We start from the raw sequence: 27,422 nt of genomic DNA, 5'->3' as shown, positions 1-27,422 counted from the left end.
GTCAGTGAGGGAGTGGCCGAGCCTGGGGTTTGAGCCAAAGTGTCCTCACAGAAAGGGGTGCCCCAGCCTTGGGTGCAGAACCCTGGTCTCCCTCCCTAGAGCTGCAGGCTGGAGCCTGGAGAGCCCCAGGAGTAGATGTGAAGGCTGACAGGGAGGGCAGAGGAGAGGGACAGGACTCCCTGTAGGGAGCAGCTACAGGCAGACCACCACCCTAGGAAGATCTGAAAGAAAGCAGAGCAGACTGCTCGCCTCCCAGCCACATCCTGCAGGGGCATCTCCCGAAGACCTGGTGTGAGCCCCAGCCCAGCCCCAGGTCTGTGAGTCCCCCCAGCAGGCACCTCCTTCAACCAGTGCACAAGCAGGGCCAAAACGGTTCATGGTCCCACTGCCTCCTGACAACTGGGGAACCCTGGCCACCTCCTGCCACCCTAGGCCTCATTGTCCCCACCAGATATGAACTGTGATCGTTTGCTTTCAAGGCTGATTTTCTTGATGACAGAGTTGGGCCCTTTCTCCCTGTTTGTTTTTGTTTTTTGTTTTTTGAGAAAGGGTCTTGCTATGTAGTTCAGCCTGGTCTTGAACTCACTGTGTAGTCCAGGCTGGCCTCAAACTCTGGGCAATCCTCCTGCTTCGGCCTCCCAAGTGCTGGGATACAGGTGTGTGAGCAGGCCCAGGCCCATAGCTAATTCCTCTCTCTGCTTTGCAGGTGAGGGCTCAGAGTACGGTGCCAGCGGGGAGGACGCCCTTAGCAGGATTCAGAGGCTGATGGCAGAGGGGGGCATGACGGCCGTGGTGCAGCGGGAGCAGAGCACGACCATGGCTTCCATGGGTGGCTTCGGCAACAACATTATCGTCAGCCACCGCATTCACCGCAGCTCCCAGACGGGCACGGAGTCGGGGGCTGCCCGCACCTCCTCTCCCCAGCCCTCCACGTCCCGGGGACTGCTCCCGGAACCCACGCAGCTGTCAGAGCGCAGCCTCGGCCCCCGGACAGCCTCCTGGGACCAGCCCAGCACCTCTGGGCAGGAGCCGCCCCAGCCAGCCCTGCCCTCTTCCTCCCCTGTCCCCCTTCCCAGCACAGAGGGACCAGCCCTGCACTGCGACCTGACCAATAACAACCATCTTCCCGATGGCGGCCGCGGCAACAGGGGGGAGGCCGCCAGCCCCAGCGGGGAGCCCCGGAACAGGTAGAGTGCTAGAGCCGCCCCTGCCCCGGAGCCGCTGACAGGAGCCGGACCTCACAGCTGAGGGGAACTGTACACAGCCCAGTGGCCGCAGCTGGGAGCAGCGGGAACCGGAGGGCGGCGGTGGAGACAGGGCAGGAGGCAGCTGATTGGCAAAGCTCGCCAGCGCGGGAGCCCAGAAGAGCCATGCTGTGGGGCTGCTGTGAATGGAGGAGCGAGTGGGTGTCTCTGCTGTGGACCCTCTTTCTCCCAGGATTGTGGGCTCAGGGGACGCAGGCCTGGGCAAGGGGCCCAGAAGAGTGAACTGTCTTCCAATCCGGGGTACTCGGCCCTGGGCCTGTCGGCTGGGCGGAGCCACCTGGAGAGGAGATGTCTGGAGGATCCGCGCCTCTCCAGCCCTGTGGGGCTCTCCCCGTCTCATCCCCAGGGACAGTCGGGTGGGCGGGGCTCCCACTTACTCATGGGGGACAGTGGGGCGAGGTGGGCCCTCAGGAGTGGGGTGCAGGCTGGCCCGCCCCCGGGCCTGCCCGCCGCTCCTCCCGCAGCCACAGGGCAGCGCGCCTGACGCCCTGACGCCTGGCTGTCGGTACCTGAGCCCAGGCCCAAGCCCAAGCCCGCCCAAGGCTTCGGCAGGGCTGCGACTCCAGGTCAGAATGTGAGGTCTTGGTCTGTGATTTAAAGTGTTGCATGTGGAATCTTGAACTGTATGTGTAGTTTCTAGAGGAAAAATCAAGGCTATGATCTTTTTGTTTTCAGTATGAAATTGTGATTTCCTTTCTGTTTGTCATTCATCTTAGACACATTGTGGTGGGAGGAGAGGGGATGGTCTACTGCTAATGAGGGAAACACCAAAGATCTACATCATTAAAATGACCCCATGCCCCTCGATAGGCTTCTGTCTGTCTCCATGGCGGGGGGGATGGGGATGGAGGCCCTGAGCTGGCTGCTGGGGCACTTTGATGGCGCTGCCCTCTTAGTGGGCATCGTCCGACCCTGGCCTGAGAAGTCTGGTAAGGTTGGGGGAGCTGGGTTCTGCTTGCAGGCTCCCCAAAGGCACTGCTGGCTCAGGTCTGCCTTCACTCTGGCCCTGTTGTCCGTGGGACATGGCTTCTCTAAATCCCAGGCTGGCTTAGAAAGGCACAATGGGCCCAACTCTCAGGGAGTTGCTTGCATAGTGGAAAACCAGAGCAGCCACAGGCTTCTGGCTAGCAGCAAGAGCTCCATGAGCTCTTTTTTTTTTTTTTTGAGACAGGGTCTCACTGTGTAGCTCAGGCTGGGCAATCCGCCTGCCTCAGCCTCCCAAGGGCTGGGATTACAGGTGTGCACCACCACAGCCAGCTCCCATGAGTATCTTTTGTATGCCCAACCCTACCCCAGATGCTGTGGCGTGTGCAGGATTACAGTTCTGCCCCAGAGTAGACAAAACCAAGAGAGAAATTGGCAAACAAGTGGTACAAAAGTGTGCAAGGTTACGTAGTTAAGAACACTTGGGCCGGGGATTTAGCTCAGTGGTTCTGCTGCCTGCCTCAAAAGCGCAAGGTCCTGAGTTTGAGCCCTGCTACCAAAAAAAAAAAAGAACACTCGGGTTTTCTAGAAAGTCTTTTATATCTGTGGAGCAAGGGCTAAAAGACATCAGCTAACTGTGTGACCTTGGGTGAGCCACTGCCCTTTGCTGAGCCTCACTGTCCCTTGCAGTGTCCCTCAGGGCTCACACAAGGCAACTTTTTGAAGCTCCTATTAGCTCTGTAGTCTGAATCGCTCACACCCAGACAGCACAGAGTGAGGTGGGCAGGCTCTGGTAAGAGCTGGAGGCCAGAAGAGAGCACCCGTTCCTTGCCTTCCTGCTCTCCTCCAAGGGAAGCCGCCGCCTTGGCTTGACAGTGGGTTGTTGGTCCATTGAGTGTAAGCCGAGTGTGGAGGACTCGGTGTGCATCATCTCCCCTTGCAAAGCCCTCGAAAGCAGTTCCTGCTGATCCCCAGGCTGCACACCCCACTGGGAGAACCTGGCTTGAACCCAGGTAGGGTTTGGTTGCATAGCACACCCTGCGGCCACCATAACTTGGACAGAAGGCACAGGAGGGGCAGAATGGGGCCTTTGCTTGCTCTGTGGTGGTTTTGGGAACAGGTATGAGGAGGCCTTGGAGATGAGGTGGACCAGCTCGTCCTGCCTGACCCACCCCTGCTGGTTCTGATCAAGCACAGACCCATTGTCCACACCTGTCTGTCCCCACACCAACAGTGGGAAAGCCTTCATAGAGACATTACCTGCAAGGGCGGGGTGGGGTCAGCGGCCAGAGACAGCGAGCACTTTGGAGATGAAGAAACATTCAGAAAAGTCCTACAGCAGGCCCAGCAAATCCACCGAAGAGCACAGAGTAAACCAGGTTTCCTGCTTCCAACACAGCACTCCAGGGTTCCACTGTGGGTTCTGAGGTCACAGGGTAGGGAGGTGAAAGACCACGGCAGGGATCTTAGAGACATGAGTGGCCTTGCCTGGCAGCTTCTGGGATTGCTCAGGACAGCAAGTGGATGGTCCTGGTTTCTGGGGCCTGCAGGCCTCACCCTTGCTGGTTTTCCCATCCGACCCGCAAAGGTTCTGCGCCCCCTAGGCCACTCTCCGAGAGCACCCTCCTGCTGGGCCCTCGGAGGGATGTGCCATTGTCACACACACAGACCGAGGCTCCTTCTCCTCTGTGAAGTGGGCCAGAACAATGGTGCCGCTTTCGCCCTCAGGAGGATCATGGGAGACAGCTGGCTCGGGTAAGGGAAGATGGCTTCTCAGACAGCCCAGCCAGCCTGCTCTGGCCTCGAAGTTCTCGGTCTTGACCAGACAGCCCTGGCACCCGGGCGCACTGGGTACCTGACCTCCAACTCCCCTTCAGCACGGAGAAGCCCGCGCCGAGCCCCCGCAGCGCTGGCTGGGCTCAGCTCCCGCCTCTTCTCCGCCTTCCCCTGCGCCCCCCGCCGGCCCTGGGGGAGGAGAGGAGGGCGGGACTTGCTTGTTTTTCCGAGCCCTGACCCCAGCCACCTTTGAGGTTAACCGGCCGCCTGGGCTCTGAGGGCTGGGGCGCGCGGTCCGCTGCAGCCCGGCCGGGTGGCGCTCTCCGAGGTCCTGAAGTCGCCCCCCTCAGCTGCGCGCAGGCTGGGCCTGGCACGCGGAGCCCGCGAGAGGTGCGGCTCCCGAGACCTGGGCGGCTGGCCGCTTGCCCTCGGGGATTCGTCCCGGGCCGGTCCCGGGGTACCTGGCTTCCCCTCCGAGGCAGCGATGAGCCCGCTCTGCACGGCGCGGCGGGGTGGGCGGCGCTCTCAGTCCTGGGGCCCGCGGGGCGCGGGGCGCGGGCGGGGAAAGGGCGCTGTCCGCGCTGCCGGCTCCACCCCGAAGACCCTCGCCTGCCCAGACCTCGCTTTCCCAGGCCCCGACGGCGCCTTCCCGTCTGCTGCTCCGCGGCCAACGCGCGGCCCTAGGATGCCCCGACGGAACCGTGGGGCTGAGCGCACCCCACGCACCCACAGCCTCCTGTTGGGGTCAAAGCCTTGCGCCCGCGGCCCAACGACAAGCAGGGCTACGTATGGGAGTGAAGTCCCCCCAAAGCACAAAAACGTTTGGGGTTCAAGGTGCGTGGTCCGGGCGGAGGCGTGGTGCGTACGGGACCCGGCCGCCTGCTTCCTCCCTAGCCCGGGAGGGGGCGCCTTGTCCCCATGACAACGCGGACACCCGCATCCCTGGAGGGCAGCGCTCCCCGCTACCGGCGCCTGCCACTGTTGGAGCTGCCGCGCCCGAGACGGGACATGCCCGCCGGCACCGAGGAGGGCCACGGGCCGCCGGGGTCCTCGACGCCCCGGGTGGTGACCCCCGCCCGTCGCCGCTGGGTGACCGGCTGGGGCGGGCAGCGCGGTCCCTCCGCGATTGGCTGCTTCCCCGTGACATCACGCGGCTCGGGGAAAAGTGCGAGCGTGAGCGCGAGTCGGAGCCACAGCGCCGGAGCCGCAGGCGGAGCAGGGGCCGCCCCTCCGCCCCGGCCCCGTCCCGCCCCTGGCCCGGCCGGGCCCGCGGGCTCCGCGTCCGTGCCGCCGTCTGGCCGGCTGTCCGGGCCAGTGCAGCGGGCGCGCGGCGGTGAGTGACTCCGCGGCGCGCGGGGGCGGGGACTCAGGAGAGGAGGACGCGGGTCCCGGGACCCCTGCGGGTCCCCAGAGCTGGGTCCGACGGGGACCGGGCTGACGGCCTCAGGGGCGGGCGCGGGGCGGGGGACCAGAGGCCCCGCAGCAGGGTCCCCGCAGGAAGAGGCCGAGGTCTGGAGCTTTCTTCAGGTGGCCTCTAGGAAAAGATGCCGTGGGGACCGGGCCAGAGGGGCGCCCACCCCGAGCGGCCCCGGGGTCGCCCTGCGTCGGGACCCGCTCACCAGTCCCCCCGCAGTCAGCAGGGCGCAGGCCCCGGAGCCCGGAGAGCCTTTCCCGCCCGTCTCCCCGCCCCCTTCTCCCGGGCGCCGCGGGGCTGCCAGCCCTCTCCAGCGCCCCAAGTCCTCCATTGGCGACCTTGAGCCCCAACGACGACGGAAGGCGCCCCCGCCCTTTCTGCTCCCGCCCCCGCCGGCACCAGCCCCGCTCAGCCGGGTTCCGAGCCCCCACCCGGGCCTCGGGGCGGAAGCGCGGCACGAGGTCAGGCCGAGTCCCCGCGCCCCTCTCCCTCCCGAAACTCTGGACTCTCCTCTCCCGAGCCGCGGATAGATCCAGAGCCTACAGCCTCGCTCCCCAGATCCCCGGGGTGACGGCCTCGAAGCCGGAGATCTACGCCCCAAACGGCCCGCCAGGCGCCCGAGCCCCAGGTCGGGTCGGGGAGGGCAGGGGCTCAGGCCCCGAAAGCCGGGTGCCCACGCCCAGGGTGCTGACGGCGGGGCGCCGGGGAGACAGGGGCCCCCAACCCGTCAGAGACGCGGACGAGCCCTCGGCAGCCCCCAGGCCACCTGGACCGAGGGCCGGAAAACCAGCCCGCGCCTACTTGGATCGCGGGGCAGCGGGAGGTTGAGGAGGGCAGGAATCTTGCACTCGGAGCCTCCCTGTGATGGGCGTGTGGCCCCTGCCCTGTCCCCTCGGGGAGGCCGAGACCGGAGCCCAGCGACCCCCAAGGCTGGGCGAGCATCGAAGCGGCCCCGGCAGAAGTCGGTCCGAGGCCGCATCCACACCGCCTCCTTGAAGGCGCGCGAGACACCTGGCTCCCGGCTAAGACCATGCAGTCAGGGGTCAAGTCAGCAGTTAGGGGTCCTTCGCAGCCTGAAGTGTCCCCACCCCCAGGCCACGGGCGGTCAGGCGAAGCCAGGTCTGGGCTGAGCCTCCGCCCTGGGCGTGGGGATGTGGCCCGGGCCTCGAGGTCGCCTGCGTGTGCTCATGTGCACGGGTTCACAGGTGCAGCACCCGAACTGCGTGCGTCCCCCGCGGGGGCCACCGCAGCCCGGGCACGCACACGCATGCACACGCACGTGTCCACGCGGGCGGCATGCTCACGCGCTCCCCGCGCACTGGTATCCAGGCGGGGCCATGCACACACGCACATGCAGGCAGCTACGAGCGTCTACTCGCGCTCCCGGGCACTCACACACAAACACAACTCGCACTCGCCGCTCTCCCACGCGATCCTCGCAGGGTGCCGGGTGGAATCCGGGCACCCTAAACTTTCTCACACTTGAACCCGCGCAGAGCGGAAAGCGGCTTCCCGGCGCCCAGGGCGGGTTCTGGCGATGGGTTCCCGTTTCCTCCGGGAGAAACCCAGCCTGGAGCCTCTGTGTTTGTGGACACCCTGGAGTTGGGGGCGGTGGTGAAGGGCGGCCGCCCGCTCCGGTCGGGAGCTGGCACCCGGGAACCGACATTGCCATCTAGTGGCGCGCGCGGCCCTGGCCGGGGTTGCAGCCACCGCAGATGCCCGCCGGGCCTCACACCGGTGGGCTGCGGTCCGAATCTCTGCGGGGACCCGGAAGGCACCAGAAGGCCAGCTGGGCCAGAGCTGGGCCGGAGCTGGGGAGCCTGAGCCTGCCCTGACCCAGGCGGAGGGCTCGACTACCCGCCGCTTACTTTGCTGCTTTCTTGTTTGGACCCAGTTTGTCCTCGTGGAGAACAGGAGAGCTCCTGTCGTGGGAAAGCTAAGTGGAGGGCCTCCCCCAGCCGCACCTGGGTCGTTTTGGGAGGGGCAGAGGTGGGACATTTCAAGTACCTTGGATGGAGTTAAGGTGGCTCTGGGTTCTAATTCTGCTCCCACCCCTGCTTATAAATGGGGTGACTTCGGGCCAGTCAATTAGCATTTTCCTCTAGAGGATATTTACACCTGTAAGATGAGGCTGAGTAGTCCCTACCTTTCCCTTTGGGGCGCTTGCAATCTTATACAGAAGCTTCAGGGGGGTCCTGATTCAGATTAACACTAAATAACAGAGACCTGTTATGTTTTCACACTCCGTCCTCCTTGAACCCTGCAGCCAGTGTCCTGGCCCTGGGAAGCCCTGGCTGACAGATCACCCTGACCCTGCACCCCGAGCCTGGGGGAGGGCAGCCTCTCCACTTGCATGCTTCTGCCCTTCTGGTTCAGGGGGTGACACTTTGTTTTGTTGTTTTGTTTTTCCTTGTACCAGGGATTGAACTCAAGACCTTGCGCTTGCGAGGCAGGCAAAGCACCACTGAGCTAAACCCCCAGCCCTTTTGTTTTGTTGTTTTGAGACAGAGTCTCACTGCACAAGTCAGGCAAGCCTTGAACTCACTTATGTATTCCAGGCTGGCCTCAAATGAGACAGTCTTCCTGCCTCAGCCGCCCGAGGGGTGGGATGACAGGTGTGCAGCACCACGCCTTGCTAAGGGTGACACTGAAGTTTCCATTTAGGGGCCTCTCTGAGCTAAACCAAGTGGTAGAGTCCCTGGAGAGGGGGCCTTGTCTGCCCTCCGCCCTTGACACTCAATGTGACCTTGGGGATGGCTGCTCAGCTTCTCCTGTGACCCAATATTTGGAACAGAACTTGAACTCAGAACGGGAGGCCGGGTCCCTGTCTGTGATGGTGGATAGGGCCTGGGGCCACTGGGCACATGGCTGGGACCTCACAGCGAGGTTCGGGTCTGACAGCTGCTCAGAAGGTCGCCTCGGGGCAGGATCATCCACTTTGCAGATGGGCAGGTGGCTTCCTCAGGCCGGGCCCTGCCAGGCCTGGACTAGGTGCCTTCTTCCATGCCGGCTGCCAGGCCGCTTTCCTCTTTCACACACACAGATGCACACAAGTGCGTCCGAGGCTGAGTGTGGCTGAGATGGGGCCGTGTGCGTATGTGATGGCGTGTGTGTTGGCGGGTGTGAAGGAGGCTGGGCTGAGCGGCTGCCCTGGCACTGCGCTGGGCGTGGGCCTGGCTCACATGTACGGAAGAGGAAGAGGAGGAGGAGAGCCGAGGTGTGGGCAGAGGGCAGGCTGGGGGGGGGGGTCCTTGGGCTGGGCCCCACCGGGGGCGCCTGCATCCGTGTGCAGTGTGGGGAGTGGAAGGGCAACCCGCAGCCCTCTCCTCCCTCTGGGACAGTCTTTTCATCTTTGGGGTTCCTTGCCCACCCTTGGGGACCCCCCTGACACTGGGGAAGTCATTCAGGCCCTTACTTGAGTTTTGCATTTTTGCCTTGCTGGGGGTTGAACCCACGGAGCACTGAGCTACAGCCCCAGCCCTTTTTATTTTGAGACAGCCTCACTATGTAGCCCAGGTAGGCCTCCACCTCCAGAGTGGCTGTACTACAGGTGTGGACCACCACACCTGGCTTCTGGTTGCTCAGGGGTCTGAGCCCCGCGGTTCAGAGAGCTCCAGGGTCCCTTGGCATTGCACATCCCTTTCCATGCTCTGGGCTGGAGGTGAGGGCAGGGAGGTCAAGGCCTCCTCTTTCTCTCCTCCTGCTCCTGCTCCTCCCCTGCCCCGGTGGTCCCCTGGGGATCCCCCTCCACCTTGGAAGGCGAGTTCAGGGCTCCATGACCTCCCTCTGCCAGAAGCCTTACTTAGGGGCCTGCTCTGCCCCGACCCCAGCAACAGGATGGCAAAGAGCTGCGGGACCTTGGCTGGGTTAACAGTGCCTGTGAGTAGTAAACACTGCCGGCTTCCCAGGTGCTGCAGGGCGCACTCCATTAACACTGTGAGCAGTGGAGAGTCCTGGGCCTCGGGAGGTAGCAGATGTCGACTCTGATGTATGCTTTCCTATCTTTGCCTGTCTCCAAGGTAGGATGGAGCGCAGGTCCTTGGTGATGTTGCTTGGGGCTGGGGCCATAGCTCGGTGGTGCAGCACTCGCCTGCCATGAGCAGGGCCATGGGTTCCATCCCCAGTGCCACACAGGCATACAGGGACACACACACCGAGAGACTGAGTGGGAGGATGAATGGGAGCCCTCTGGCCACTCGGCCCCTCCCCTTCCCCAGCCCTTCCTGGGCTCCACCCACACTGGCCTGATGGGGGCCTTTGCTGTTTTGGGGGGTTGTTGTTTTTTTGAGATAGGGTCTTGCTGTGTAGCCCAAGCTGGCCTCAACTTTGAAGCAATCCTCCTGCCTCAGCCTTCCAAGTACTGGGACTCCAGGCATGTGTCCCCAGGCCTTTGCTCTTGCCATTGTCTTTTGACTTGGCCACTCTCTTCGACACTTCCTGTGTCTGCCTCCTTGTTGTCGCCAGCATCACCTGCCTGACACTTTTTTTTTTTTGCAGTACCAGACATCAAACTCAGGACCTTGTGTTTGCAAGGCAGGCATGGTGCCACTGATCTAAGTCCCCGGCCCACTTTTTTTTTTTTTTGGTACCGGGGATCGAACTCGGGTCCTTGCACTTGTGCAGCATGCGGCAAAACCACTGAGCTAAATCCCCGGCCTTCTTTTTTTGAGACAAGGACTTATTATGTAGTTCAGGCTGGCCTTAACTTACTGAGTAGCCCAGGCTAACTCATGGCAATCCTCCTGCCTCAACCTTCCTGAGTGCTGGGATCACAGGTGTGCACCACCATGCCTGGCCCTGGGCCTGACATTTTTCCTGATAACCCAGCATTAAACCATCCCCTTGCGGTCTTCTGACTCACTCTTCCTACCCTCATCCTGCCTCCCCCCCCCTCCCGCCTTCATGCTGAGGGTTGAATTCGGCCTGGAGCATGCTGGGTAAACTATCCCTTATTTTCTTTCTAGTGCTTTTTCTGTTGTGCACACGTTTCTGTGCCCTCTGGGCTGGGCTCTGCATTTCCTGTCCTGTTATCCCAGCGTGAGAATGGTGTCAGGCACCTGGCACTGGGTACCTTGGTACCCGTAACTGCCCAATGGAGGCACAAATGAGTGTGCAGGACATTGCTCTGTGGCTGACTTGGTTTCCCTCCACACTGCCCCATCCTCTCCAGAACTTCAGCACCTTCTTCTCTCCTTCCTCCTCCAGCCCCTGCCACCCTGTTGCCCACTCCCCAACATGGCGGACTTCACACCAGTCAACGGCAGCTCAGGCAACCAGTCCGTGCGCCTGGTCACCTCGGCCCACAATCGCTACGAGACCGTGGAGATGGTGTTCATCGCCACGGTGACGGGCTCACTGAGCCTGGTGACTGTCGTGGGCAACATCCTGGTGATGCTGTCCATCAAGGTCAACAGGCAGCTGCAGACGGTCAACAACTACTTCCTGTTCAGCCTGGCGTGCGCAGACCTCATCATAGGCGCCTTCTCCATGAACCTCTACACTGTGTACATCATCAAGGGCTACTGGCCCCTGGGCGCCGTGGTCTGTGACCTGTGGCTGGCCCTGGACTACGTGGTGAGCAACGCCTCTGTCATGAACCTCCTCATCATCAGCTTCGACCGCTACTTCTGCGTCACCAAGCCCCTCACCTACCCCGCCCGGCGGACCACCAAGATGGCTGGGCTCATGATCGCCGCCGCCTGGGTCCTGTCCTTTGTGCTCTGGGCGCCTGCCATCTTGTTCTGGCAGTTTGTGGTGGGGAAGAGGACAGTGCCCGACAACCAGTGCTTCATCCAGTTCCTATCCAACCCAGCGGTGACCTTTGGCACGGCCATCGCAGCCTTCTACCTGCCTGTGGTCATCATGACGGTGCTGTACATCCACATCTCCCTGGCCAGTCGCAGCCGTGTCCACAAGCACCGGCCCGAAGGCCCCAAGGAGAAGAAGGCCAAGACGCTGGCCTTCCTCAAGAGCCCGCTGGTGAAGCAAAGCGTCAAGAAGCCCCCGCTGGCTGGAGCGGCCCGCGACGAGCTTCGAAACGGGAAGCTGGAGGAGGCCCCGCCACCGGCCCTGCCGCCACCACCACGCCCCGTGGCCGACAAGGACACCTCCAACGAGTCCAGCTCGGGCAGCGCCACCCAGAACACCAAGGAACGCCCCCCCACGGAGCTGTCTACCACAGAGGCCGTGCCCGCCCCTGCCCTGCAGCCGCGGACCCTCAACCCGGCATCCAAGTGGTCCAAGATCCAGATAGTGACGAAGCAGACAGGCAATGAGTGTGTGACAGCCATCGAGATCGTGCCCGCCACGCCTGCCGGCATGCGCCCGGCGGCCAATGTAGCCCGCAAGTTTGCCAGCATCGCTCGAAACCAGGTGCGCAAGAAGCGGCAGATGGCGGCCCGGGAGCGCAAAGTGACGCGGACCATCTTTGCCATCCTGCTGGCCTTCATCCTCACGTGGACGCCCTACAACGTCATGGTCCTGGTGAACACCTTCTGCCAGAGCTGCATCCCCGACACGGTGTGGTCCATTGGCTACTGGCTCTGCTACGTCAACAGCACCATCAACCCCGCCTGCTACGCGCTCTGCAACGCCACATTTAAAAAGACCTTCCGGCACCTGCTGCTGTGTCAGTACCGGAACATCGGCACCGCCAGGTAGGCGGGCGGGCGAGCCCAGGAGGTGCTGGTGTCACGTGGGCTGGGGGACCACGTGACGGAGGCCCCGTTCCACGTTCCCGTTTGCTGCAGAGGATGGAGGCTCAGGAAGTGGCTCTGGCTGGATTTCGAGACCAGATCCCTGCTCAGGACCTGGAGGCTCGGCCCAGGGACCCTGTCTGTCCCTCCGCCTCAGGAGGCTGGGGACATTGGCTGGGGTGTGCAGCGGCCCCATGGTAGCCAACCAGCCACAGAGCAGGAAGGATGGACACGTGGAGGAGAGCAGAGGGGTCAGGCTCGGAAGGATGGAAGGGTGGGTTCCCCATTCTGCTGTGATCGGTGCTTTCTGCCTTCCTGCCCCCCGCATGTAGGCTCAGTCCCTTTCCCCAAACCCCATGCAGGGGCACCTGCAGCTGCTCAGCCGAGCTCTGGGGGCCACTGTGTGTGGGGAGTGCAGGCTGTATGCACCAGGCCCCGCACCTCCCCTCCCCTCCCCCTCATCTAGCCAGGTCTGGGAGGTGATGAAGGACTCCCCTCCCTCTGCCAGGCCCAGGTGAGGGCTCCCAGCTGCACTTCTGCCTCCTCCCGCACCGCTGCAGGTCTGAGAAGTTGGGGACCCACACAGGCCTCGGCGGAACTTCCTGCCTGGCAGTGGCTGGACCGGGAGGCTCCTGTCCTGGCGAGACTGAGTCTCAGTGAATTATGGGTCCCTTCCCCAGGCGGGTGGGTTCTCAGGAGAGAAGACTGAACAACTTAGGGAGACAGACAGGGGACCCTTTCAGGGGCCCCGACGACATTCCTTCATCAGTGTTCTGCTTTCCCACAAGCCGGCCCCGGGGAGCGCACATTCACCAAGCCCTGAGCCCCTTAAGCCCACCAGTCCCCACGGCTGTCCCTCCCCTCAAAGCTGCACAGCACTCTGGGAAGGGGCTTTTATATATCGAAAAGAAAAGCTTTTAGTGGGAAAGAAGTTCACTCGTTTTATTCATTTCTTAGTAACAGGGTGGTGAGGAAGAACAAAGGGGGCACTGGGAATCGAAAACGGGGGGTGGGTGTATAGCTCAGTCGTTCCACCGCCTGCCTTGCAAGCACAAGGTACCAAGTTCGATCCTGGGTACCAACAACAAAAAACCTGGGGGGCACATCCCAGAATCCCTTGCGCCTCCCCACTTGGGCACTTGGGTGGGTGGGGGTGCAGGTGAGAGGCATGATTGATAAAGCTAGAGTAGAAAAGGCACTGGTGGGCGGTGTCACGGGCCTTCAGTCGGCAGGGGGCGGCTAGGCCCCTAATAAAGCAAGGGGATCCTCAGCCATCCCAGCGCGGCTCAATCCTTTCCTTTCCCTTTCTTGGCTGTAAAACAAGATAGAAACACGATGTTAGCCGGGTCCTGGCGACCTAGGAGAAAGCCCCCCACCCTGCCCCAGGGCATTGAGGAGAAAATCCTTCACCCTAGTGATGTTCTTTCTCAATTTTTTTTGTGAGGTACTGGGGACTGAACCCAGGGCCTTCACAGAAAGGCACGTACCCAACCCTTTTTTATTTTGAGACAAGGTCTTGCTAAGTCACTAAGCTGCCCAGGTTGGGCTCAGACTTTAGATGCTCCTGCCTCAGCCTTCTGGTGTGCTGGAATTACAGGCCTACACCCTCACACCAAGCCTCCCTATGGACTTTCCATGAGCTGGCCCGGAAGCAGGTGAGACAGGCCCTTTCAGTCAACCTCCACCGTGTATATTCATTCACCCAGGATCAGAGCTTCCAGGTTCCTGACTGGGCAGTGGGCAGATCTGCCCGCCTCTGGCCCTGGAAGCCCTTCCCATCTAAGGGCAGAGGGGACCACGTGCTCCCCCCTGCTGGAGAAAGACCCACACAAAGCTCTCCCTGGTCCCGCCCCAGAGGCTGTTCCAGAGCCGGGACACTGGTGTGGAGATGTGCGGGTTTCGCCGCTGCCCTCGGGTGGGGCGGCCCCTGCGACCCCACTCCGCGCCCACCTTTGGCCTTGGCTTTGGTCTTGGGCGTGCAGGGCTTCGTCACGCGGATGGTCTCCTGGCACTGGGCATTGTACCGCGCCTTCTTCAGGGTGCCCTGGCGGGCTTTGGTGCCGGTGGCCCCATCGCACCCGCCCCAGCTCTCGAACTTGTACTTGCAGTCGGCTGGCGGAGAGAACTGGGTCAGAGCGTGCCCAGGTCTGCGCGGCCGCCCCTCCCGGCCCGCCGTCCCTCACCTCCGAACTCCTTCTTCCAGTTGCAGGGCACCCGGCAGCGCACGCGCTGAGTCTGCGCCCCGCAGGTGCCCTCGCGGAGGCCCGCGCCGCAGTCCTTGCTGCTGGGGACGCAGGGGCCCCAGGTCCACTCGGCGCACTCGCTGCCAGCGCCGCCCTTCTTGGCCTTGTCTGCGGGGCCGGGACAGAGCTCAGGACGAGGGCGCCGGGAGCTCCCCCTCGGGGTCCCCAGCACCCCTACCCCTCACCTTTCTTTTTGGCCACCGCGGAGGGCAGCGCCAGCAGGGCGAGCAGGGCGAGCAGGAGGAAGGCTCGGTGCTGCATCCTGGGGGACAGCGGCGTCAGTTTCTCGCCCGTCCTCTTCCCCACGGGGACCTCACCCGCGCCCCCACTCTCCAGCCCTCTTCCCTCCTCCGGTGGGTCGGGGCGCAGCGCGGCGCGAGCAGGGGGTCCCCGGGCGGCAGCCTGCGCTCACTCGCTCGCGGCCCGCGCAGTTCACGCCCTCCCACGCCAGCCTGGCCCAGCCCGTCCCGGCCCAGCCCGTCCCGACTCGTCCGGCTCCGGCCACCCCAACGGCCCCTTTTGTCTCCAGAACCGGTCTGAGCCGGTCACATGGGCCCGCCCCCTCCCCCCCCCCCCCGCACCGCCCCGACCCCGACGTCCCTGCTCCGCCCCGCTGGCGCTGGGCCTCGCCCCGTCGCGCACCCAGCCGATTACCGTCTCCCGCCGAAGGTCGGGGTCCCCGGTCCTCGGCCCCCTCCCCAGCCCGATCTCAGGGTCTCTCTCCCCCGCCCTCTGCCCCTTCCAGCGCGCGCCCCCTCGCGGAGCCATGGATGGATGGATGGGGCAGCAGGGGCGCGGAGCCTCTCGGGGGGTCACCCGCTCTCCTGGGGTCACCGGAGCGTGGGCCCAGACCCCACCTGGGCTCGAGTTCCCGAGGGCCACGGGCTCGTGGCTGCGTGGGGTGCCGGGACCCCGGAGAAAGCGCCCAGGTGGCGGCGGAAGGGCGCACGCGCCTCTGCAAGTGCAGGTTGGAGGGGCGGAGGGAGAGGAGGAGGGGCCGAGCTGGGGGACCCGAGCCGCAGAGAAGTTCCAGACCCCACCGGGCTGCTGCACCCTCCTCCTCCCTCCGGTCTGGGCTGCGTGGCGCACCCGTCCGACCCCACAGCTCCGGGGAGGGGCTAGGGGCTGCCCCTGTCCCACCTCTTCCACTCATTGTTGTCCCAGCCGGAGCGGGAATCGGGAGCTCGGCTCCGCCCTTCGGCCCCAGAAGCCCGCCGTGGGCAGAGGTCAGGAGCCGGGCGGGCCCAGCCCCCCCCCCACGCCCACTCCCACTCCTCGACCAAGGATAACCAGGCCGCCGAATCCTCCGCTTCTGGAGGACCCCCCCCCGGGGGGGCGGGGGAAGAAAAAGCCAGAAGGAAAAAAGAAATCCACTTTACTGAGTCACACCCAGTTGTAAACATGTCTCACCGAGACACCCCCCCCCCCCCCCGCTCCACAGTCCACGCCAAAACGCTGGGTACACGGGAGGGTCACCAGGGGCAGTGCCAAGCAGGGCAGCGGGCAGGCGAACGCAGCAGGCGATTTCCGGGAGGCGCCGGGGAGGGTGGTGGGAGCAGAAGGGCTGAGCTCCCAGGGCACAGGCTCGGGCCCTGGGGACCAGGTGGCCAGCGGAGCCTCCTCCGGAAGCCCGGCGCCCTGCCTGGGCCGTCCCATCCCGGCCCCCGGGGCGCATCTGCCGGGCTGAGGGCGAGGCTGTCCTGCAGTGGCCCTGCCCGTCGGGTTCCTGCTCCCTGTAAGCCTGGGGGGCAGGCGGGGGCCTCAGAGGGGACTGGTGACAGCCCCAGCTGCGCAGAGTCCAGCCTCGTCATCAGGCCGCTCCTTCCTTGGAGGGGTCCCCCTCCTCTGCCCGCACTGGAATGTAGCCGGAGGCCGGGGCTACACGGCCGTCTCCTGGTCCTCGCGTTGGATCATCTGGTAGTGCTGTCGGTTCTCCAGGTAGGCGGCCAGCTCTGTGTCCTGCGCCTTCTCGGCCCGCTGCCGGGCGGTGTCACCCTGGGAACGGAGGAAGCTGCGATCAGGTATCCCCGAGGGCACCGGAAGCCTTCCGGCTCAGGTCTCAGGGTCTGGGCTGTGTTGGCTGAGGACAGCTTCAAACTCCGAAGGGTGGCCCAGTGCCCCCTGCCCCTGGGAGAGGCTGCTCACCTGCTGGTCTGTCTTCATGAGCGACGCCCCTGCTTCCACGATGAAGTGGCAGATGGTGCGCTGGCCCAGGGCTGCCGCCTGATGCAGACAGGTCTCCCCACTGGGGGAGAGGGGCTGGCTGTGGACCCCACGAAGGCCTTCTGGAGGCCATCAGCAGCAAGGGCTGGAAGTTCGGGACTGGGGAATGGGGCAGCCCAGAGAGCAGTCTGGCCAGGGAGGGTTCATGGGCTCTGACTGACCAAACGGGAGGAAGTGGAAGCAGAGGGGCGGTTTCAGGGTGACCAGGGCTCCAAGATACTCACTTCTCCTCCACCGCATCGAGGATCTCCGGGGGCGCTGCAGAGGGAAGAGGTGGTCAGAGGCTGGCAGCCCTGCCCCCCATACCTGGCCTCAGGCGCTGGCGGGCTCACCGTGGTCCAGCAGGTAGCGGACCACTTCCTTGCTGCCTGCGCTGACTGCGTGGTGCAGGAGCGTACGACCTCGTGAGTCCCGGTGCAGGAGGTCCCCTCCAGCTCGGTGCAGCTCCTGCAGCTGAGGGGAGAGAAGAGGGCTGGGTCTCCTGGGGGCGCCCTTTGCTCAGCCCACAAGCCCACAGGCGTGTAGACCGGCAGAAGCTGAGACACACCACACCCCAGGGCCCTGGCAACCGAGCCTGGAGTCTGGTTCCTCCAGGCCCTGCCCCCTTCTGAGTACCAGCACAGCTGGTCTAGGAGCCCCAGACAGCTGGGGCCAGGTGGGATGGGACCTGAGGGCGCCCCAGGGACAGCTGTCAGTGCCTAGCATGTTGCCACCCCCCAGGGTGAGGGCTGTACCTTACAGAAGTCATTCCTCTGGGCAGCCTCCATCAGGGCCTCACCTGCGAGGAACACCTGCCTGTTACACTGAGGCGAGCCCTGGGGCGGGCGGCGTGCGCGTGCAGGATGGGGAGGAGAAGTGTGCGAGAGTGAGCTGTGGGGCTCAGGGGCTGCGCGTGGGCGCTGCGCCACCTGGCCGCATGCCTGTGACCAGGGAAGCCAGGAGGGACCCCAGGGAAAAGCCTCACCTGGAGGGGGCACAGTGTCCCCTTGCAGTGACCTGCGAAGAGAGCAGGACAGACGTGACCCAGCTCAGCCAGGCCCAGCCGGTGCCCTGCCTCACTCCAACTCGCCCCTCATTCTTTTCACCAGTCCGTCCTGTGCTTGCTATGCAGCAGCACCCTCTGGGCACTGAGTATCTCGGGATGGATGCCGAGGCCACAAACAGGTCAAGCAATAAATAAGGGACCGGAGGCGAGAGCGAGGAGTGAGGGTCCCCCCAGAGACCTCTGGGGGGAGGAGCTGAGCTGAGGTTCAAACGGGGGCTCTGGGAGCAAAGGGGCGGCGCCTGTGACTGGAGGGCCTGTTTTGGTTTCATCTGTGTAGACTCAGGCCCAAGAGGACCAGGGTTTGGAGCAGGAGGGGTGCTCGGAGGGCACAGGCTGACACGAGACTGCTCCCGGGGGAGAGCAGGGCAGGCAGTGTGCTGGGCGCTCTCGGGGCCAGGTCACCCTTTCAAGCAGTGGCTGCTGGACATGCCGGATGCGCTGGACAGACTGGGGCTACAGGCAAGAATCTGGAAGCCACTGGCTGCAGACAGGTGTAAGGCCAGGGGACTGAGGAGAGGTGGCGCTGGGACTCACCGAGGCGTGGGGGAGCAGGGGGAGGCAGGAAGGGGGGAAGGGGGGGTGGGGAGGTCGGGCTGGGCTGATGCCCCCAGCAGCTCGGGGTCCAGGATGTAAATCTCATCCTGCGCGATCTCGGTCACGTAGTTGAGGTGCTCCTGTGGGTAGCAAAGTCAGGGCTGAGGCACAAGCAGCCCCAGTGGGGTCCCCAGTGGAGTCCGAGGGGCAGAAAGGACAGCAGATCTGGAGAAGCCTCTGCTCTGAGCAGGGGCCCCACTCTGCTTCCCGCTGCCCAGGCCCAGCCCACCCCATGTGCCAGGCCACTTCTCACTGCCAAGCCTTTGCCCGGGTGCCCTGGCTCTCTTCCCTCCTCGGAGGACATCGTGCTTTTAGGACGCCCCCCAGGCAGCGAGCACTGTGGCGCACACCTGGGAGGGTGCAGAGACCCACTGAGGGGCAGCAGCCCTGCAGAGCTCACCTGCGCACGGTCGATCCTGTAGAAGCGGCTGGCAGTGGTGGCTGTGGGGAGATGGGTAGCCAGGAATGAGGGAGGAAGTCCTGGTCCCGGCCCAGGGAGGCAGGCCAGCCTGGGCCCTGGGGAACTGACCCCCAGTGTGCTCACCATCCAGGAAACACCACTTGGGTGACAGTTTCTGGCACGTTGGGGACTTGGCTCCAGCACCATCGGACTCCTGGTTAAGAGGGAAGCAAAGGTTGGGGTGGGGCAGAGCTGGTGGGGAGCTGGGAGCAGGCACCCACTCATCTTGCCACCTTGCCCCTTACCTGCTGCAGCCTCTCGATGTGGGCACGGCAGAGCTCTAGGTCGCTGTCTCCGGGGACCACCACGGTGCCCAGTGGCACGGCTAGGGGAGAGCAGCCTGTCAGCATGTGGCTGTCCCCCTGCCCACCTGCAGGGCCCCTCCCGGCCCCAGCTCCGCCGCCACTCACAGGCCTCCTTGAGCTGCTCCTTGTCGTAGTGCAGGGCCTCGTAGTCATGCATGCTGACCTTGCTCACCTGGATCCGAAGCTGCTCGGGGACAGGCTGCTGGCTGTGGGGTGGAGCGGGTGGAGGGCAGGAGAGTCGGCAAGCGCCCTGCACAGGTGTCTCTCCAACCTCACTGTGCCGAGGGCCGCCCTCCTGTCCCCTCAGAGCCCCAGGGCACAGGGACTGCCCCCACCCTGGTGGTGCTAGGGATGGAACCAAGGGCCCATGCACGCTGGCCAATACTCTAGCTGCAGTCCTAGCCCGGCAGCCCCTTTCACGGCAGGGCCGGGGGAGCGCAGGATCAGAGGGGCAGCCCTGGGGGCGTACTCGCTGTGCAGGGGCGCAGCACTGCGCCGCTTGGCCTTCTGCACCATGGTGGCCTGGTTGCGCAGTGCGATGCGGATGCGTGAGGCAGAGAGCTTGCAGGGCTCGCCGTCCACCTGGACCGGGATGGCCTTGGCTGTGGTGAGCAGCACCTCCCGGCACTGTGTCAGGCGCTCGCCGTGCCCGCCCACCTGCAGTGCTGCCTGCGGGAGCAGGGGCTGGGGTCAGGTGGCGCTCAGGCTCTGGGCACACAGGCCCCAGACAGAGTGCAGAATGGAGGGGCGAAGGTTTTCCCAGGCCCAACACTGAGAGGACATGGGCTGGATCACTCTTGAGGCAGAGGAGGTGAGGGGAACCCTACCCCGGCCACGTCGCAAAGGGGGGTGACGCCCCGCAGTGTCAGGCTGTGCTCCAGGACACGGGGCAGAGCCAGGACCACTCACTAGGGACGTCATGGTGAAGCCGATGACCTCGAGGTAGCCGTCGTCATGCCTCTGGGGCTCGAAGTCGTGGTGTTCCCCAGGGTGGCCCCAGGGCATGGTGCCCGCACAGTACCTGAGGAGAGGGGTGGGGCGGGTTTTGGGGCAGGTTCTGGGGACCACAGGGCCCACCTAGAGCCCGCTCCTCACCTGGGGATGTTCAGGAAAACGATGCACTGGGGTTTGAGGTCCTGAATCTTGGGGGTCAGGTCCATTCCGTCACACTGGAGGCGAGAGCGGCGCAGTGCTGGGCCCGTGGTGCCGGGGGCCTCCCTCCCCGCTGGGCCAGCTCCTCTGCTCCGCCCACCGCCCAGCCCCACTCACCACCACCCGGATGTGCTTGGCCAGGTCCTTGGAGCTGCCCATGAGGAAGTCGGAGAAGGCTGTCTGTGGGGGACAGGGGCTCACCATCTTGTGACAGGGACTCTCCCTGGCTGCTGAGGAAGGTCTGGGGGCCTGACAGACACAGGGGCCGTGGGGGTTGGGGTGCCGGCAGAACCCGACTCACCCCGGCGTAGAACATCTTGTTCCGGAAGCGGCTGTTGAACTTCTCTGGGTTGGCCTCTGGTGGAGACGGGTGGGGGACAGTCAGGCGGGTGCTTCCCAAGCTGGGGTGCAGCGGGAGGCTGGGAGCGAGCGCCTTTCATTCTGGGGCCCTCCCTGCCGTGGCTGCCCACCTCGAGACTCGTGAAACTCCAGGGTGACGTGGGCATCAAAGCCCAGGCTGAAGTAGTTGTTGAAGACGTCCAGGGGCAGCTGGAGAAGATGGGGCACGGAGATGAGGGCGGCCTCACGATGTCCCCTGGCCAGGGTGAGAGTGTGGCCCAGCCCCCGCTGCACACACTGCCCCGTGCTTTGAGGGCTCTCCCCTCGTCCTCGGCCCTGGTAGGGCCCCCACTGCACTGTGCCCGTGGTGCAGAGCACTGCACAAGCCTTGGGAGTGGGCACTGTGTTCCCCACTGCTCACGGCTGGGCCTGGCGCAGAGCAGGTCCTCGGTAAACGTTTGCCAGGTGGCTGCAGAAAAACTGCCTTGGCAGGTGGCACCACTACTCCCCTGGGATGTCTGGGGACCCAGGGGACCTACCCAAGTTCCCAGAACCAGTGGGTGGGAGTGCGGGGCCTGGGCCCAAGCTCTGAGCCCCTGACCCACCCGGTCGGTGGCACCCTCATCCCGCTCCTCGGGCCCCGCGTCTGGGTTGGGCTCGGCGCAGAGGTCCCAGCGGTCCAGCTGTACCACGTTGCCCTCCTCCACGTGTGACAGGATCTTGGACACAGGCTCATCGGTGTAGCCCTGGCGGAGGAGGCTGGATGAGCCCTTTGGGGAGAGCCGCCCCGGTGAGAAGCCCTGTCCCAGGCACTTACCCCACCCCAGTTGAGGGTGCGGGCCAAGTCGTTGCCAGTCCCCAGAGGCAGGATGGCAACGGGGGGCGGTGGCTTCAGGCGTAGCTGGTCCAGGGTGGAGAGGATCCAGCCAACCTGGAGGAGGCAGAGCGGGCAGCGGTCAGGCCCCTGGGGGACTGTGTGGCCCGACCCGGCCCCAAGAACCCACCGTGCCGTCGCCCCCGCATGCCAGGATCCGCAGGTTGTGCACTTTGCGGTACATTTCCAGCCTGGGCCAGGAAAGGACAGGAGTGGGGTCAGGGGGTGCACTATGCCCGAGAGAGTCAGGCGAGCCCCCTGCCCCCCAAGAGAAGCCGCCGAGTGCTTACGCCTCCTTGGGCCCTCCCTGGCTCAAGTCAAAGACTTGGCGGGGGTTGAGGTACCACAGGAAGGACTGGATGATCTTGGCGCCCTGTGGGAGACAGGGGGACAGGGACAGGGACAGGTGCAAGGAGGGAATGAAGCCAGGCAGGAGGCGGTGGGGGAGGGGCCCCATCCAGAAGGGGTGAGGCAGGAGGGGCCACCTCGGCCCCTGGAAAACAGGTGGAGCCAGGAATGGCTGCCTGCGGGGGTGACCCCCACCCAACCTGCAGCCCTGGGAAGGGAGGGCCGTGCTTACCTGGTTGCCTCCACTCTTGGGGTTCACAAACACCAGCAGGGGCTTCATGAGGGGGGACGGGGTGGGCCTGATGATGAAGGGTCTCCAGCGGCTCTCCTTGGAGACACGAGGCCCTGAGGTCCCCTCCCCAGGCCCCTGGCGGGATTCCTCCCCCTAGTCTGCACAGCCTCGGGTACCACATCAGTCACGCTGGGGTGTGGGGCACAGCGGAGCGGACCCCAGCCCAGCTCAGGCCCCAGGGCCCAGCCTGACACAAGGCCCTGGCCCTCTCCCGTCCTGTCCCCTCCCCTCCCCTCCTGCCGGCCTCAGTCTAACCTCAGGCCCTTTCTTGCTCGACTTCCTCTTGAAGGACGCTCTCTTCTTCTTCTTGCTGGCCTTAAGGGTATTCTGTAAGGGAAGCAGGTGTGGGGACAGACAGGTGAGTGGGCTGGCAGCCCCATGGGTGGGGGCAGTGGGGCACAGGACTCACCTGGGGCCTCCGGGCACGGAGGATCCAGGTGGGCGGGATGACCAGGGCCGCGTGGACCCCCAGGGAGCAGGGCTCCTCGATCTGCTGCAGCATGAAGCACGACACCTTGCTGTGGTACTGGAAGGGAGGCAGGCAAGGCTGAGCTGGGCTGGGCCCGGGGTCAGGACCCCACCAGCACTAGTGCAGTGCAGATACGGGCCGGGCGGGTCGCCACTCACCGCCTGCTTGCACCAGGAGCAGCTGATGGCCACGATCTCCTTGCTGTGGAAGGTGAACTTCTGCTGGAAGCCCTGCAGGAGGACAGGGTGGCTACACACAGGGCCACAGCAAGGCCTAGCCCCTCCTCCGCTACCAGCCTCTCTAGCTGGGAGACGGAGCCCATGGTTAAAAAGCCCAGAAACTGGGGCCGGGGATTCAGCTCAGTGATTCCGCCGCTTGCCTCGAAAGCACAAGGTCCCAAGTATGATCCCCAGTACCAAAAAAAGAAAAGCACAGAAATGTAACAAAGCCCAAGGGCAGGGCTGCTCGGCCACCTCATGGGACGTACTGTGTCTGAGGCTCCAAGGTCTGACTCCTGCCTGACCCAAGTTCCCCTCCTCCTGCAGGAAACCTGGCCAGGCCCCCCGAAGTACCGAGCTGGGTCCCCACAGTGCCCAGCACTCACCCCACTGCCTGTCTACCTCATGGCCCCTGGCACAGGCCTCCAGGGGCTGGGCTCTGAATATAGAGGGAGGCACAGGGCCTCTACCTGCATGAGACGGACATGAAGCAACCAAGCACGCAAACTGTGCTGGGAAGCTGCTCCGAGGGGTCTGTCTCCAAGCTTCACTGTCCTCAGCAGGGCAAGCTCACCACACAGCTCAGTCGCTACCCGCTGAGCTAGCCAGTGAGTCTTGGAGAAGGCCAGGCAGCCAGACACTGCTCTGGAAGCAAACCTTCCTCCCTGCCCTTCCGCTCAGCCCAAAGACCAAGGGCGCAACCAGGGCATCAGGGACTGAGAGGCAGCCAGGGACGCTGTGCTGGGGTAGCGGGGCCTCACCTTCCCGCAGTGCCGGCACTTGCCATCCTGTCGTCGCCTGTGCACCCAGTGGTGCCGTACGAAGGTTGGCTGGAGGGAAGAGAGATGTCCCTGGGGCGAGGGGTGGAGCAGCACAGCCTGGGGCTGTGTGAGGAGAGCGCTGGAGATGTCCGCCTCTGTGGCTGAGCCTCACAGGAGGGACACGGCGCTAGGCGGACAGAGGGCTGGGGCACAATGAGGTACAGGTGCCCCCAACTGGCAAGGCCAGCCAGGCTTCCCCTCTGGGAGACTTCAGAGCCTGGGCCCAGCACCTGCCAGGACCCCAGAGCACCCTAGGAGGAGCTGAGGCCGTGGTGGCCCTCCAGAGGCACCACAGAGGGACCCCTCAGGAACGCAGGGTGTCCTGATCCCTAACCACCTTGCCACTTACCTCTCGGACGTTCCTTGAGCCCGATTCCCGGAAGGATGGCTTACACCGGAAGTTTATCTGTGAAACAGTGCAGCAACCAATGTCAGAAGCTGCTTTGGACAGGGTCATCCAGAGCCACCCTTGCGGGGAGAGTGCCCCAAACTCTCCCAGGATCCCTCTCAGAAGCCCTACTGCCCGCTAGCCAGAAGGGATCTTCATTCCTCCACTCAGGATCCCAGGATGGAGACCTGGTACGCCGTGTCCTCGCCCCACTGGAGTGGGACCATGGCTTACTCATCCTTCTATTTCCACAGCCGAAGAAAATGTGGGAATCTGGCCCCTGCATGCAGGCCATCAGCTAGTGTGTGGAGTGGGCTTGATTTTTACCACCCGCAATGGGGCTGCACTTCCCCTTCTCTTTCCCTCACTGTGCCTGCTCAGCTCCACTCTGTCGCTCGGGGCCAGCAAGGCAGCCTGCCCCAGCAGAGTTCCCAGCACCCCTGGACTTCCAGACATCCCCGTGTGGGCCTGGGTGCCCCGCTCATGGCGCCTCAGCCCTGCCGTTACCAACCTCCCTGGGCCCTGGGTTCTTTTATTTTGCTCCTTAGAAGCAGCGTCTAGATGCCCTCCAGCTGTAGACACACTGTGTACAGCAGTCCTTAGGAGGTAGGGGCGGTCTCTCCAGAGGCAGCACACAGGGGACAGAACCAAGCTTAGGGTGACACAGGACAGGGCTAGTCACAGCCGAGCAGCAAATTCAACAGGCTCTTCTGAGTGTTAGCACGGATGTGACGAAATGGCATCACGGCACCATTTGTTAATTCACACCAGCAAGCAACATTCAGGGAGCCCCACTGGGCCAGGTTTGATCTAGGCAGTGGGTACAGCAACTACTAAATGGGGAGGCAGCGTGTAAGGCAGACGTTTGGCTCCGGGATCCCTGCCTCACTGCCTACTGTGTTGCTCCAGTAGGTGGGGTCAGTGTGACACGTGTGTGTTTGTGAGTGGCTGTGCCACTCACCTTCTCCAGCTGCTCGATGCAGGGGGTGTGTACCACGATCTTGCAGGCTGCACACTTTTTCCTGGGCACCGATTTCTGCTGCAGGACAGAGAGGACCCTGAGGCACTGGGCAGCACCACCGCAGAGGCCACCTCAGGCAAGCAGAGTCCCTCTGGGTCCGCCCTGCATGTCTGGGCACTCCCAGCACTGGGCACCAGGGCCAGTTCCCCTTCCCTTGGCCCAGGGGCAGCATACAAGAGGGGACTCAGGTGAGCACTGCCCACCTTCAGAAGGGCTGCAGCTGTCAGCCCCGTGGCTAGACCTTGCTCTGCCGCCAGGGGGCAGCAGCCCCGCAGAACTCACCAGCATCTTGGCAACACAGTACTGCTCCCCAACATAGCAGAAGTCCCCCGACACGTTGGTCTCAAACCAGATGTGCTCTCCATACGTGGCTGACTCCTAGACGTGGGATGAGCATGCTCAGTGTACGCCAGCCACGCTGCCCTCGCCGCACTTCCTCTCCCAGAGTGAATGGGTTCTGGCCACCAATCCTTTCCTCTGCCTCGTTTTCATCACTGTCTATTCTTTATGCCTGGCTCGAAGATAGCCACCCCCAGAAGTCTGCCCGGATCCCACAGACCAAGAGTCTCCCTGTCCCCGGTGCCCAAGACCTCTCCCGACTGTGCCCACAGCCCAGGGCCAGGACCCAGCTACTCACGCTCCAGTCCACAGTGCTCCGTATCTGCCGCTCGGACTCGCCGCAGGGGGCCCCGAGAGTGGGGGGAGGGGGTGCCAGATGCTGGAGGCCCGATTTGGTGGTGGCTTTCCTACAAGGAAGGGGACACTGAGGCCGGGGCCTACTGGCCACTGCTGACTCTCCACCCTGTGTGACTGCCACCAAGGCCAAAGCGGAGAAAGCAGTGACAGGAAAGGCACAAGAGCCCCATGGCATCCCTGGCACCCAGAGGCCCCTGCCGCAGACTGAGCCCTCCTCCCAGCCTCAGGCGCTGCCTGGCTCTGCTCCGAGGGGAGCCACCACGGCCAGGTGGGGACGCCCCTGCTTCATGACCCCTGCTGGCTGCTAAGATACCTACACAAGCAGGGCGCTCCAGGCCTGGGGTCCGGCTGCTGCCTTGCGCCTCAGGGCCACCTGGCGCCTGCGGGACAGCGGACATACCCGGGCCAGGATCACAGGGCCCACGGAGGTGCCTGAGGCTCTTCGGGCCCCAGGGCCAGGTTGTTGGCCTGAGGGCCGCAGCTGGCTGAGGCGCCGATAGTGGCCGTGCAGGCCCCAGAGGGTGTGGCCATACACCACATCAGCAGGGAGCAGGCGGGTAGACGCCCGGCGCAGACACCGAGGCACAGGCAACAGCGGCCCAGGACCCCGGGGCGTGGGGGGCTCAGGCATCCCGGTGCCTGGCTGAGTAGAGCCGGATGGCCCGGCCATCACCTCCGCTGCCAGGATGCCCTCCTCCTCCTGCCCCTCCTTCATGCCCGCAAGTCCAGCCGGCAGCAGAGGCGGCCCCAGACACTGGGCCCCCACAGGGGCAGGCTGTAAGGCGGGCACCTCCTTCACCATGAAGCGGGGGTTTCGGGTGGGGGGAGCAGTGCTGGAGCGCCGGCGGCAGCTGGCACCCTGGGCACCCAGCCCGCAGACTGGGAGGCAGCCCTGGAGTTGGGCACTGGAGCGGCGCCGCTGTGCCAGTGAGGAGGAGGCTTGCCCGGCAGGTGAGCGGCGCCGGGCCTTGCTGGTGGGCAGCCCCACACTGCTAGGCAGCCGCTGCCCCTCACCAGGATTTGGTGCCTTCTGCTGGAAGTGTTTCCGAAAGAAGGTCTCCATGCCAGGGGCAGGCCGGGGCTGTTGGGCAGACCAGGAGCATCAGAAGCTGGCCAGGCCGCAGCCCATCGGTGCCCATGGGCAGAGGAGGGGGAGGCACAAGGGGAGCCTGGCCTCTGGCCTCCATGAAGCCTGAGGGTGCCACAGGATTCATAGGGGAGACACATTATGGCTGCCCAGCACTGACCCTCTCACCCCAGGCCGGAGCATCCTAGGCTCCGGGGAGTCATGGGTAGCAGCCTTGGTGGGAAAGGGCTTGGAGTTGAGTCTGCCAAGACCAACTGTGGGGCGTGGGCTTTGCCCCCAGCATGGGATAGCTGAGGCTCTCTGTGAAGGCCGCAGTGCTGAGAAGACCCAAACTCTCAGCACTAGCCCTGGGGCCAAGGTGAGGGTGGCACCAAAGGAGAGGTTCTGAGTCTGGCTTGAGGCTTAGGAGCACTGGGGAGCCAGGCCTCGGGGACAGCGGAGGGAAAGGCTCTGGACTCCGGAAGTGTGCTTGTCTGCAGCACCAAGAGCTTTCTGGTATTCAACGGCTTGGTCTCACCTCCGAGGGGGCAGAGTGGGGACATTCTCGTGACACCTGCCAACTGTGTGTGGCCCCAGGGTCTTGACGCTGGGCTTTCACCAGCGTCTCCCAGCCCTTCCCTCACGCGTGGGCCATGGGCTCCGGGCCTCCACACTCCTCAAGCTCAGGGGAAGGTGTGACACCTCCCGAGTGCCCAGGATGCCTGTGTCCCCACCAGGGGTTCTCTTGGGCCCGGGCCCCGGCCCCGTGCTACCTGGGCCATCAGGAGAGACTT

The 27,422-nt window shown here is 64.2% G+C and overlaps 4 protein-coding genes across 30 annotated transcripts in view; 2 read left to right on the top strand and 2 right to left on the bottom strand.

Moving 5' to 3' along the window:
• The window catches only part of Ambra1 (autophagy and beclin 1 regulator 1), a 193,281-nt gene extending 191,211 nt beyond the window's left edge, over positions 1 to 2,070 (top strand). For all 10 annotated transcript variants that reach the window (XM_087205049.1, XM_004851920.4, XM_004851919.4 and 7 more), the window contains one exon: positions 707 to 2,070. In XM_087205049.1, coding sequence (XP_087061175.1) covers positions 707 to 1,191 — 485 coding nt within the window. In that variant the 3' untranslated portion in view covers positions 1,192 to 2,070. The remainder of the gene's footprint in view (positions 1 to 706) is intronic.
• A 3,147-nt stretch (positions 2,071 to 5,217) lies between these two features.
• On the top strand, positions 5,218 to 12,993 carry Chrm4 (cholinergic receptor muscarinic 4). Its single transcript, XM_021264241.2, has 2 exons — positions 5,218 to 5,298; positions 10,585 to 12,993. The coding sequence occupies exon 2, from the start codon at positions 10,615 to 10,617 to the stop codon at positions 12,037 to 12,039; it is 1,425 nt and encodes a 474-aa protein (XP_021119900.1). The 5' UTR covers positions 5,218 to 5,298; positions 10,585 to 10,614; the 3' UTR covers positions 12,040 to 12,993.
• Mdk (midkine) lies at positions 12,990 to 15,384 on the bottom strand. 2 transcript variants are annotated; one of them, XM_004851922.4, is made up of 5 exons: positions 15,175 to 15,384; positions 14,503 to 14,579; positions 14,258 to 14,425; positions 14,025 to 14,186; positions 12,990 to 13,386 (listed from the first exon to the last, which is right to left on the bottom strand). In XM_004851922.4, the coding sequence occupies exons 2-5, from the start codon at positions 14,576 to 14,578 to the stop codon at positions 13,361 to 13,363; spliced, it is 432 nt and encodes a 143-aa protein (XP_004851979.2). In that variant the 5' UTR covers position 14,579; positions 15,175 to 15,384; the 3' UTR covers positions 12,990 to 13,360. The 2 variants fall into 2 exon arrangements, with proteins under 2 accessions (XP_004851979.2, XP_004851980.1); XM_004851923.3 differs by lacking the exon at positions 15,175 to 15,384 and adding an exon at positions 14,730 to 14,839.
• Positions 15,385 to 15,675: 291 nt separating this feature from the next.
• Dgkz (diacylglycerol kinase zeta) overlaps positions 15,676 to 27,422 on the bottom strand; it is a 36,322-nt gene continuing 24,575 nt past the window's right edge. For 4 of the 17 annotated variants that reach the window (XM_087205057.1, XM_013074868.3, XM_087205060.1 and 1 more), the window contains exons 2-31: positions 25,504 to 25,612; positions 25,149 to 25,244; positions 24,807 to 24,884; positions 23,807 to 23,863; positions 23,398 to 23,466; positions 22,577 to 22,648; positions 22,359 to 22,475; positions 22,205 to 22,276; positions 21,890 to 21,985; positions 21,600 to 21,682; positions 21,440 to 21,500; positions 21,253 to 21,366; positions 21,041 to 21,181; positions 20,567 to 20,645; positions 20,398 to 20,453; positions 20,214 to 20,276; positions 20,040 to 20,113; positions 19,854 to 19,965; positions 19,414 to 19,613; positions 19,050 to 19,150; positions 18,885 to 18,964; positions 18,724 to 18,793; positions 18,580 to 18,620; positions 18,120 to 18,259; positions 17,505 to 17,536; positions 17,275 to 17,318; positions 16,873 to 16,993; positions 16,765 to 16,798; positions 16,463 to 16,562; positions 15,676 to 16,312 (exon numbers count right to left, since the gene is read on the bottom strand). In XM_087205057.1, the coding sequence (XP_087061183.1) occupies positions 16,196 to 16,312; positions 16,463 to 16,562; positions 16,765 to 16,798; positions 16,873 to 16,993; positions 17,275 to 17,318; positions 17,505 to 17,536; positions 18,120 to 18,259; positions 18,580 to 18,620; positions 18,724 to 18,793; positions 18,885 to 18,964; positions 19,050 to 19,150; positions 19,414 to 19,613; positions 19,854 to 19,965; positions 20,040 to 20,113; positions 20,214 to 20,276; positions 20,398 to 20,453; positions 20,567 to 20,645; positions 21,041 to 21,181; positions 21,253 to 21,366; positions 21,440 to 21,500; positions 21,600 to 21,682; positions 21,890 to 21,985; positions 22,205 to 22,276; positions 22,359 to 22,475; positions 22,577 to 22,648; positions 23,398 to 23,466; positions 23,807 to 23,863; positions 24,807 to 24,884; positions 25,149 to 25,244; positions 25,504 to 25,612 (2,629 nt within the window). In that variant the 3' untranslated portion in view covers positions 15,676 to 16,195. Of the gene's footprint in view, positions 16,313 to 16,462; positions 16,563 to 16,764; positions 16,799 to 16,872; positions 16,994 to 17,274; positions 17,319 to 17,504; positions 17,537 to 18,119; positions 18,260 to 18,579; positions 18,621 to 18,723; positions 18,794 to 18,884; positions 18,965 to 19,049; positions 19,151 to 19,413; positions 19,614 to 19,853; positions 19,966 to 20,039; positions 20,114 to 20,213; positions 20,277 to 20,397; positions 20,454 to 20,566; positions 20,646 to 21,040; positions 21,182 to 21,252; positions 21,367 to 21,439; positions 21,501 to 21,599; positions 21,683 to 21,889; positions 21,986 to 22,204; positions 22,277 to 22,358; positions 22,476 to 22,576; positions 22,649 to 23,397; positions 23,521 to 23,806; positions 23,864 to 24,806; positions 24,885 to 25,148; positions 25,245 to 25,503; positions 25,613 to 25,879; positions 26,644 to 27,422 lie in introns of those variants that run through there. The other 13 variants (XM_087205053.1, XM_087205054.1, XM_004851928.4 and 10 more) reach the window with 10 other exon arrangements.

Source organism: Heterocephalus glaber, unplaced genomic scaffold (assembly GCF_053883595.1).
Source record: "Heterocephalus glaber isolate CG9 unplaced genomic scaffold, H.glaber_assembly_v1.0 deba00000594, whole genome shotgun sequence".
NCBI classification, from domain to species: Eukaryota; Metazoa; Chordata; class Mammalia; order Rodentia; family Bathyergidae; genus Heterocephalus; species Heterocephalus glaber.
This window is presented reverse-complemented; position numbering and strand designations above follow the sequence as displayed.